Genomic DNA, 10099 nt, shown 5'->3' on the forward strand with positions numbered 1-10099 from the left:
ACTTTTTATGCCTTACTATAATTTGACAATTTTTTTCACTTTTTATGCCTTACTATACTATGTCATTTTTTTACATTTTATGCCTTATTATATTATGACTTTTTTTGCTTTAATATACTATGACTTTTTTTTCACTTTTCATGTGTTACTATTATATGACGCCTTTTTCACTTTTCATGCCTTACTATAATATGATGTTTTTTCCACTTTTTGTGCCTTAATATACTATGACGTTTTTTGACATTTTATGCCTTAATATACTATGACGTTTTTTTCACTTTTCATGCTTCACTATAATATGTTTTTTCCACTTTTTGTTCCTTACTATACTATGTCGTATTTTGACTTTTTATGCCTTATTATATTATGACTTTTTTTGCTTTAATATACTATGACGTTTTTTTCACTTTTCATGCTTACTATAATATGACGTTTTTATGACTTTTTATGCCTAAGTATACTATGATTTTTTTTTTTAATTTTCATGCGTTACTATTCTATGAATTTGTTTTCACTTTTTATGCCTTACTATATTATGAAGTTTTTTTCACTTTTCATGCTTCACAATATGACGTTTTCTTCACGTTTTATGCCTTACTATACTATGTCGTTCTTTGACTTTTCATGCCTTATTATATTATGAATTTTTTTCAATTTTTATGCCTCACTATACTATGACGTTTTTTTCAATTTTCATGCCTTATTATAATATGACGTTTTCTTCACTTTTCATGCCTTACTATAATGATGTTTTTTCCACTTTTTGTTCCTTACTATACTATGTCGTATTTTGACTTTTTATGCCTTATTATATTATGACTTTTTTTGCTTTAATATACTATGACGTTTTTTTCACTTTTCATGTCTTATTATACTATGAAGTTTTTTTCATCTTTCATGCTTCACTATAATATGACGTTTTTTTGACTTTTTATGCCTTATTATATGAATTTTTTTAAACTTTTTATGCCTTACTATAATATGAATCTTTTTTCAGTTTTCATGCTTCACTATAATATGACGTTTTTATGACTTTTTATGCCTAAGTATACTATGACTTTTTTTTTCACTTTTCAAGCCTTAAAATACTATTACTTTTTATGCCTTACTATATTATGACTTCTTTTTCACTTTTCATGCCTTACTATACCAAGAGGCCTTCTACACTTTTCATGCTTCACTATAATATGACGTTTTTATGTCTTTTTATGCCTTACGATATTATGAATTTTTATGCCTTACTATACTATGACTTTTTTTTCACTTTTTATGCCTTATTATTTTATAACGTCTTTTTCACTTGTTATGCCTTACTATACTATGACTTTTTATAATATGACCTTTTTTTTTACTTTTTTTTTTTCTTTTAAATTCAGATTTCATATGTTAATAAACTGTTCAGTTGACAGCATTAAAAAGTCAGTCTTTCTTTTGGAGGGATGGTGGGGTAGTTGTGTTCCTACCAATGTCGAGACCAAACCTACACCCTTGCTCTGTTCTTTGTCTTTTATTTCACTTTCTTGACGCTAAGCTGCTTAGTCCCCCTGCCATTTTCCCCCCTCCCTCCACCACCACCAGTAAGCAGCTTGTTAAGGAAAAACTAGTCAGCTGACAGCAGAACAATACAGCTTTATCTGTGAACACAGCTTCATTAATCGGCTAACTAACCTGCAAACATTTACTAACAGAGGAGGTAACTACTTTTACTAACCAGCAGGTAAAGCAACTGAGTCAAATTAAACACCTACCTGCTGGAGGCTTAATAACATGTTAATTAGCAGGTTAAACATCCACCTACACTTCAGCCAATCAGCAGTTGACCTCACTGAGCAGCTGATTAATCTAGTTATCAATAATCAATCACCTGTAGCGGTAAATACTAATCTGGATTCAGCAGTATCCATGACAACTAAACTTACACTGATTGAAGACCATGACGTGGTTGAAAACACAACAAATTGTTCAGATTTCTATTTGATCCATTTAGCAACTGCTTTGGAGCTTTTGACAGTATCACATGAGCTTCCTACTTTAACCTGAGTGTAACAACTGATTCAGGATCAGTTACCTGAGTGTGTGAGGTCTCTGAGTGAGGAAGAGGAGGAGTTGTTGGATGATGATGGTGATGAAGAGTCAGAGCTGCTGCTGGTTGAATCAGCCATTTTCTTCTTCTTCTTCAGTCTCTGTGTGGATGTGAAACTTTTCTGCAGGTTTAAACCTTCGTCTGAGCTGCTGCTGTGGTGATGTCATCACAGGGGGCAGGGCCCATGGAGAGGAGGCGTGTTTACAGGTCACACACACTCACACATTTCTATGTGAATCTAATGCTCTGATGTGTGTGTGTGAGTGTTTGTTTGATGCTATTGTTGTCAATAACACCATTATTACACCTGTGGATATTACTGTTACAGCCCCCCGCCCACCCCCAATTCAGGAACAGATGTTATTGACTGCATTAAATCAAAGCCACAGGATCAGAGACTACATGTTTATACACAGTGTGAAGCCCCGCCCACTCCAGCCCATCAGCCAACCAACAGACACAGACTTTTGGGTACTTGTATAAATCTTTATTGTTTTTCAGATGATCAGTGACACATACACTCAGCTCCTCATATCATAAACTCTACAGGTTCTCACGCAGACTAGAACAACAATAATCAATCATCAATATTCAATAATCTGAAGCGAGACCACAGTCTGTTCATAGAAAAACTCATAACAATCAAATCAATTCACAGACAGAAAAACAGAAAAACATTCAGCTGATCATCAGTCTGCAGCAGGACTCCCTGAGGTCGAGCAACTATCAGGTACACAGAAGGTGGGGGGGTGGAAAATGTACAAGTAATCATTAACACTGATTACACAGATTACTTGTACCTTAATTACATACATTATATATTATTAATTATATAGAGAAATATATTATGTATTTATGTAATATATGTTATTTCATTATACATGAATACATTATATATTTTAAGTTATTTATATATTATTATTACATATAAATGTTACAGGTCTGCTTGGATCTGGATCTGAAGGAATCAGATCAAACCAGAACTGATCCAGAACTAAACCAGAACCTGCCCACTCACGTTCTAGCTGGAGATCCAGAGCAAGACTGACCCATGGATCCAGACCTGAGAACACAGGAGTCCACAATGTGAGACAGTTAAACGCTGAACTACCACTGGACACCTGGACTCTGAGACAACAACCATCTGTGACCAGTGCAGAGCTGGAAGGTGTCGTCAGCGGACTTTTCCCTGATCTGTGACTGAAGGCAGATCCTGATCTAAAGTCTTTAGCTGGAGTCACTGCAGGTTCCTGATCAATCCCAGGTATAAGTTCTCCGTCAACAGACGTGTCACATGACCACAGCTGATCATACATTTATTCTCATTATCAAAAGCAATTTCATTAAAACAGGACCTTTATTATGAAAGTCTCCACTCAGGGATCAAAGCAAGACTTTTACTGTGAAAAAGAGAAAAGACCATTCAGTCAGTTTTGGACAGGACACATCTGATATCACCCACCTGCTCCGGCCTCGAGAACCCGACCTGGACCTGGACTTGGACCTGCACCGGGTCCTTGATCTGGTCCTGGAGGAGAACATTAACCAAGCCAGAGACATCTAAATGTTAAAGCTGGTTTACAGCTTCCTGTTGACAGTGATGACATCATCAGTCTGACAGAGTCTGACCTGGACCTCCTAGGTGTGGCAGATCCGGATCTTCTGGGAGAGACTGAGTGGGAGCGACGAGGACAGAAAGACCTGGACCTGGACATGATGACGTCATCAACAAGTAAAAACTATACACACTTCTTCTTATCATTATTATTATTATTATTATTGTTATTACTACATTGTCATCATCATCATCATCTCTCGTCTGAGAGACCCTGATCAGCACTTCACTCACCCCCTCCCTCGGCTCCTGCTGCGGCTCCTGCTGCGAGAGTAACGCCTCCCATGGGACCTGGAGCGAGACCTGGACCTGGACCCAAAGCAGACCCGGAGAGCAGCAGTGAGAGGGGACCAGAGAGAGACTGTAACCTACAGCTGCTGAAACTCATGCAGAAGTCTGAGACTCAAACACACAAACATTGGACTTAATGAGTAAAAGCATTAATGGTGATGAAATAAACCTTTTGCAGGTCGGTCCTCTTTGGACCAGGTCTAGCAGATCTAGATGATCTAGAAGATTTCTAACGATGACCGTACTGACACCAAATTGCTTGATTGAGACTTGATAGAAGCGAGGCGGGTTTGTCTAGAAGGGACCGCGGTCCAGCGGCTCGTTTCCTCGTTACATTACTGTTAATTAACAGGGCGGTGCTGGTCTGTCTCTGAGCCTCTAAACCAGATCAGTTCAGCCTCAGCTTGGCAGAAAAACTTTAGTCAAGACGCTCTCATGAAATCTTTTAGGATCTGAATCAAACGATGAAACCTGAAAGGTTTTGACCAGTTTAAGTTAAACAGCAGTTAGAGTCACACAGATCAACAACAGATTGTCAGGGACTGTAGACCTGGACCCACCAGAAACCAGGTGTGCCCAGAGACCAGGAGGAGGGCGGAGTTTATCTCTAGTCAGAAGTCAAATTAAAAACTTTGTTTGTTGTCACGCAACATTTAGTTTGAACCAGTCGTTCCCAACCTGAGGGTCAGGTCCTCACAAAGGTCAGGTCCCCACAACATAAAACTAAGGGTCAGTTTTCAGCTCCTCGACCTGTTTAACATGACTACACCCTAACTATTAACAACAGAGATACTGACACTGAGTCAGTGACTGTGACTTTTCTTCTTCTGAGTTTCTATGTCGCCAGACCACATCAGATCATATGAGGGATCTGTTTCCATGGTGAATCTTTATTTACCTGTTGCCTGAAAAGAAAACTCTTGAGTTTCCAGAGTTCAGGGTCAGTCAGACTTTGTTAAACCTATCTGTGGAGCAGATCCTGGATCATGTGACTTGAATCAGGAGGAGCTGTGTGTGATCTCAAATAACATCCTTCAGCTACAGTGACGTAATGAGTTGAGATAAACCCCGTCCAGCTCGGACACTGTGCTTTAAATCAAACCCTCCTGTTGGACTCAGGTCTGACAGCTGCAGAAAATATTTCTGTAACATCTGAGATAAAAACATGAGAACATCAGCTGAGCCGCAGTCAGCTGACAAACAGACTATAAAAGAATTAATATTTAATTTTAAACTAAAGTTAGAACTTTAAGTCTGTTAACTCCGCCCCAATAGTTCCTGACCAATCAGAAATAATCAATAATAAGAAATGATACATAAGGTCCCTGGATCATCTGTCTCGGTTGGTGTGCAACAGTGTTAGATTGTATTTGTGGTGGTGTGGGGGGGTGTGTGGATTACATGTTGTGATTGGCCAGTTAGCCCCATCCAGACATGTGGACGCTCTCATGCACACCCCGACTGTCTCCACTTGTCTGTTAGTTAAGGAAGGTTAAGTTATTTAGGATAAACAAAGGGTCAATAAATACACTTCAGGTGTGTATACATACATACATACATACATACATACATACATACATACATATACATATATACACATATCTATACACACACACGCATATATATATATATATATATATATATATAAGCATATACATATATACAGTGTGTACAGCTCAGGTAACTGTGTCCGTGTGGAACCAGCAGTACAGACCTGTTGGTTCAGTTTAACATTAAACTTGTGTTTGTGTGTTTCAGTGACTGAGGCTCAGCTGCTCAGGAAACTGGATTCAAACAGCAGATTATATTGTCAAGTGTCAGCAGGTGTGGTGGTCACCATGGTTACCTGCTCCTCCGGCTCCGGCGGCCGTAGCGGTGACAGTCGTAGGCATAGTGACCTTTCTCTCCACATTCATAACACTTATCGTTGGGGTCAAATGGTCGACGTGTCGGAGGTCGGTCATACCGAGAGCGACGAGGTGTCCCGGTGGAGAGTTCGACCCGGACCCGACTCCCACAAACCACCCTGAAATAAATCAGTGTCAGACAAGACGTATAGATGTATATATGTATATATCGTTATCATGTCCTTATCTTGATATAAACATGTATTAATATTAATATGGCCAAAGGAAACAATACGAACAATATCAAATGTTCTGTGCACAAACGACCCATAATGAATCACACTGTAAGGACTGAGGTTACACTGGTCATCTCTCCATTCACAAGAATCTAAAATCTTATCAATTCCCTAGTTGTGCTGGTGATTTTGATGTAAAGTACTGACTTTCCGTCTAACCCTCGAACAGCATCGTCAGCGTCTCGAGGGTCTTCAAACTCCACAAAGGCGAAGCCTGGAGGGTTCCTGGCGATCCAGACGGTCCTGAGGGGGCCGTAGTACCCAAAGGCCCGCTCCAGCTCACCTTTCCCCGCCCCCATCCCCAGGTTCCCCACATACACCTTTGTTTCTGTACAGGACACACACAACGACAGGTTAAGGCTCACAGGTCAGGACAGATGGGAAACACACAGATAATACACTAGACAAACATGTACAATGTGAACAGCCAATCAGAAGACTGCTCTGCTCATATGTAAATATAGTGAAACATGAATAAATTAAAGTAATTATACTGTGTCTGACTCTCATCTAAATCAAACTCCATTCAAAATCCTGCTGATGTTAAAGCCTGTTGGCTTCAAGTAATCATAGTACCCATAGTAACCATAGTAACAACTTAATACTTGTCATCTTCTTCTTACACATTCAGCATATAAATGATCCTCCACGTGATTTTAAAATAAGATATAAATATATTGTTCTACAGTAAAATGTAGTAAATGTAAATCCAGATCTGAGAAGATTTCACTCAGAACCAGGACTGTGGACTTAGTCACCTGTTCAGGTCCAGAACAGGAGGATAACCTGTTAACGTGTTCATATGTACACGTGACTCTGACCTTTAATCAGTTTCACTGTAAAAGAAACTGCACAGAATACTGCAATACTGCATTCAACAGCAGAGTATGTGAAGTACAATCAGTCAAACGTCCCTGTGACTCCCCGTAGACTGAGCCATTATCTGTAATACTGGTAATAATATCAATATTTATGTTTTTAATAATCTTGTCAGTTACTAAATATTAAAGCCTAAATCCCGCTCTTACAGGCTAATGATGCCAACTGCTGCTAACCGGATACACCGGACATTATCCCGTACCGGACAAGAAGAGCTCCGGTACCGACACAAGAGAACACAGGGCGGGTTACCTCCTCCGTACCGACCGTATCTGGACATCTTCACGGCGGCTCCGCAGCCCCGCAGAGTCCGCTCTCTATGCGGGGTCGATGCGGGACAGCTTAGTTGCTAGCTGCGCGTTATTGACTGCGGAGGACGTCTAAACTACGACGACAATACAAAAACACAAACTACTTCCTGTCAGAATTTCAAATTTGAAGCTTTGTTGCTGTGGTGTTATTATTTTTTGGACGATAAAAAACGTAGTAATGTCCTTTGATATGTTGTGGCTGTTTGTCATTTATTTGTTCGCATTTATATTTACTGTGTAATCTATTAATTGTTCATTGTTGTTGTGTTTTACCAGTTCACTGTATTTCTCTGTCTTATGAGTTTCTTGGTAACGTGACCGTTTGTTTCTTCTTTTGCTGCTGAGATTTGAGTTTGAATAAATGTGTATGCGTGTAGATTTATTCGTTTTATTTTTCGGGTCTTTATGCATTTAGTATTTATTTAAATGTAAATTTCATTACATTTATTATTCGAATTAGATATCGTTGTGAGGCTTTTGTTTGACCCCACCCCCACGGCCCCGCTCCAGCAGGGGGCAGCAGCGGCTCTACTTGGACAATAAAGCGGAGGTGGAACCTTGTGTCGGTCTGGTGTTTCCTCCGGAGGCTTTCGAGGCTCGTGGAGCAGCAAAGGGTCGTGTCTCCTGAAGTGTATTGATTATTGTTTTCATATTGATTACTGAGGGCCGTCATGCAGTGCGGCTGGTCTCTGTTAGGTCCGCTGCATTGGATCCGTTACGTCAACAAACAGGTGAAGGTGATGGCGGGAAAAGATGAAGAGCACCGTGGCTGGCTGCTCACCGTGGACCCGGTGTCCGCCAGGTAATCGATAACTCTCACACCCTCAGACAACACAGGTAACACTCACACAGGTGAGTCAGGTTCACCTGTGTCACATCTCTTCACTGCACTCATCCCCAAATTGATTTATAACCCATAAATGATCCATGATCAAGAAACTGTAGTATCTCAACAATGAAGGATAGCTTTTATTCTGAAGGGACTTCATGCTGATGTGTCCTGCGTAACTTTATTTTGATAAGACAGCTGAGTCTTTGCGGTATGTGAGAACTGAACCTGCTTGATTTAAGTCTATAGGCAGATCCATATCAGTCCTGGATCACTCTCAGAGCTCAGCAGGGTTCAGCATGAGGTCTAAAGTCCCTGTTCTGAAGGATTTCATTGAATCCTCAGAGACCTGTCAGCCCTGATCTTGAATCCCAAATGTAACATGACTCCGATCCAGGACTGATCTGGATCTGGTCTGCCCCTTTCTGACTCTGTGGTCCTGTCCCCTCTGCAGTATGGTCCTGGTGGACTTCAGGGAGGACGGGGGGACGTCTGTGCAGGTGGTGATGGGTCACGCTGTAGAGGACGTGCAGGTCCTGCAGGAGGCCAATGAGGAGACCTCAGACCGTCTCCGGACCTCCTTCCTCCCCCCGAGGACCTGCAGCCTGAACCCAGAGGAGCTGAGAAGGAAGGGGGGGGGGGTCCGGAGCTGGCTTGAGAAGAACCGGGTCCCTGTGGAGGAGGAAGGGGACGAGCTGAGGGTGGCGGGGGTCCTGACCATCAGGGCCCCATATGGACCTGAAGACTGCTACAGCTCCAACCAGATCATCCTGGACCGCATCCAGAAACTGATCCAGTTAAAACCAGATCACCCTGGACTACATCCAGAGACTGATCCAGAATCTGATCCAGTTAAAACCAGATCAGCTGACAGGTATTGATCCTCGGACAGATGAAATGAACAGAATAAAAATAGAAGTGAAGACAGGCCAAACTACAGATTCAGATCCAGATCAATATTCTGGGATTCTGACAGACCAGGATCAGACATGGAGCAAAGACCGAGACACTGACGTCACAGGGAGTCCGCTTCCTGTCGATCCTCAGTTTGTTCAGAGGCTGTAAAACTGAAAATCCTTTTATCTCTCACTTCCTGTTTCACTGATATTTACAAAATAAAAGTCTAATTTGCTGAGTAACGTTTATTTATTCATGTCGTCACTCAATGTAACGAGATTTCTTTTCAGTAAATTTGGTTTCATAAAAGAGATTTAAAATCAATCCAACCTCAGTTACTATGGAAACTGGAGTGAAGCAGACTTGGTAGACCTTCAGTAAATCAAATAAAGACAGTGGTGTGTGTTGTGTCGTCCGTCCAGCTCAGTGGTAGAAACACGTTTATTCCCTTGTTTTAAAGAACCAATCATCACGTTTGTTACATTATCAACAATCAGAGACAAACAGGTCCACAGAACCATTACAGTACCTCCGTGGTTCTGGTCCAGTACCTGAAGGCTCCAGACACATCAACACTTCCACCTCAGTCCATGGAGTAATACATTATCCACAAGTCTCTGTTCAACATGAGGAGATCCGATGAGGACTCATCAGGACTCGGCTCACAGACGAGAAACACAAATGAAAATCTGACCACAGAAAGACGAATTTTCTCTAAACGTTCTCCGACGTTCTGCTGGAGGCCACAGTCAGTTTTTCAGAATAAGGGCACATGATCTGTATTTTATTTTGTCAGTCTAGATCGGATCAGAGCGTCCTGATTGGTCAATCGGATGTTTTTTTTTTTTAAATCCATCGTCTCTTCTGATCCAATCAGCTGTAGTGTTAGCTCCCCTTCTTAACAGGCTGTTGAACCAGCTGCTCCGCCCCCTTCAGGAAGTACAGGCTGTCCAATCACAGTGCAGGGGGGGTGTCCAGCAGGGGGGCGTGGCTCAGAGACTCCCTCTTGTAGGTCTTGGGGGGGAGTTTGGGGACACCGTGTCGAGGGGGC

General features: G+C 41.4%; 2 protein-coding genes across 6 annotated transcripts; one reads left to right on the forward strand and one right to left on the reverse strand.

The window, feature by feature from the left end:
* Positions 1 to 2548: 2548 nt before the first annotated feature.
* On the reverse strand, positions 2549 to 7400 carry LOC111653426 (serine/arginine-rich splicing factor 7). 5 transcript variants are annotated; one of them, XM_087173413.1, is made up of 9 exons: positions 7264 to 7400; positions 6292 to 6460; positions 5836 to 6015; positions 5391 to 5464; positions 3933 to 4007; positions 3713 to 3790; positions 3546 to 3611; positions 3102 to 3146; positions 2549 to 2806 (listed from the first exon to the last, which is right to left on the reverse strand). In XM_087173413.1, the coding sequence occupies exons 1-9, from the start codon at positions 7289 to 7291 to the stop codon at positions 2736 to 2738; spliced, it is 786 nt and encodes a 261-aa protein (XP_087029539.1). In that variant the 5' UTR covers positions 7292 to 7400; the 3' UTR covers positions 2549 to 2735. The 5 variants fall into 5 exon arrangements, with proteins under 5 accessions (XP_087029539.1, XP_023259804.1, XP_087029541.1 ...); XM_023404036.2 differs by having other exon boundaries at positions 6280 to 6460; XM_087173415.1 differs by having other exon boundaries at positions 6280 to 6460; positions 7214 to 7390.
* A 468-nt stretch (positions 7401 to 7868) lies between these two features.
* On the forward strand, positions 7869 to 9286 carry gemin6 (gem (nuclear organelle) associated protein 6). Its single transcript, XM_023404038.2, has 2 exons — positions 7869 to 8124; positions 8606 to 9286. The coding sequence occupies exons 1-2, from the start codon at positions 7994 to 7996 to the stop codon at positions 9030 to 9032; spliced, it is 558 nt and encodes a 185-aa protein (XP_023259806.1). The 5' UTR covers positions 7869 to 7993; the 3' UTR covers positions 9033 to 9286.
* The last annotated feature ends 813 nt before the right edge of the window (positions 9287 to 10099 follow it).

This window comes from Seriola lalandi, unplaced genomic scaffold (genome assembly GCF_002814215.2).
Source record: "Seriola lalandi dorsalis isolate HSWRI2012SDOR001 ecotype SW California unplaced genomic scaffold, Sedor1 jcf7180002054206, whole genome shotgun sequence".
Classification (NCBI taxonomy): Eukaryota; Metazoa; Chordata; class Actinopteri; order Carangiformes; family Carangidae; genus Seriola; species Seriola lalandi.

Coding starts and splice junctions, on each gene's coding strand:
- LOC111653426 (XM_023404036.2), bottom strand. CDS start 7,291: ATGTCCAGATACGGTCGGTACGGAGGAG. Junction 6,461..7,263: donor ATACGGTCGGTACGGAGGAG/GTAACCCGCCCT, acceptor TGTCCTGTACAG/AAACAAAGGTGTATGTGGGG. Junction 2,807..3,101: donor TCTGGATCTCCAGCTAGAAC/GTGAGTGGGCAG, acceptor TGTACCTGATAG/TTGCTCGACCTCAGGGAGTC.
- gemin6 (XM_023404038.2), top strand. CDS start 7,994: ATGCAGTGCGGCTGGTCTCTGTTAGGTCCGCTGCATTGGATCCGTTAC. Junction 8,125..8,605: donor GTGGACCCGGTGTCCGCCAG/GTAATCGATAAC, acceptor TCCCCTCTGCAG/TATGGTCCTGGTGGACTTCA.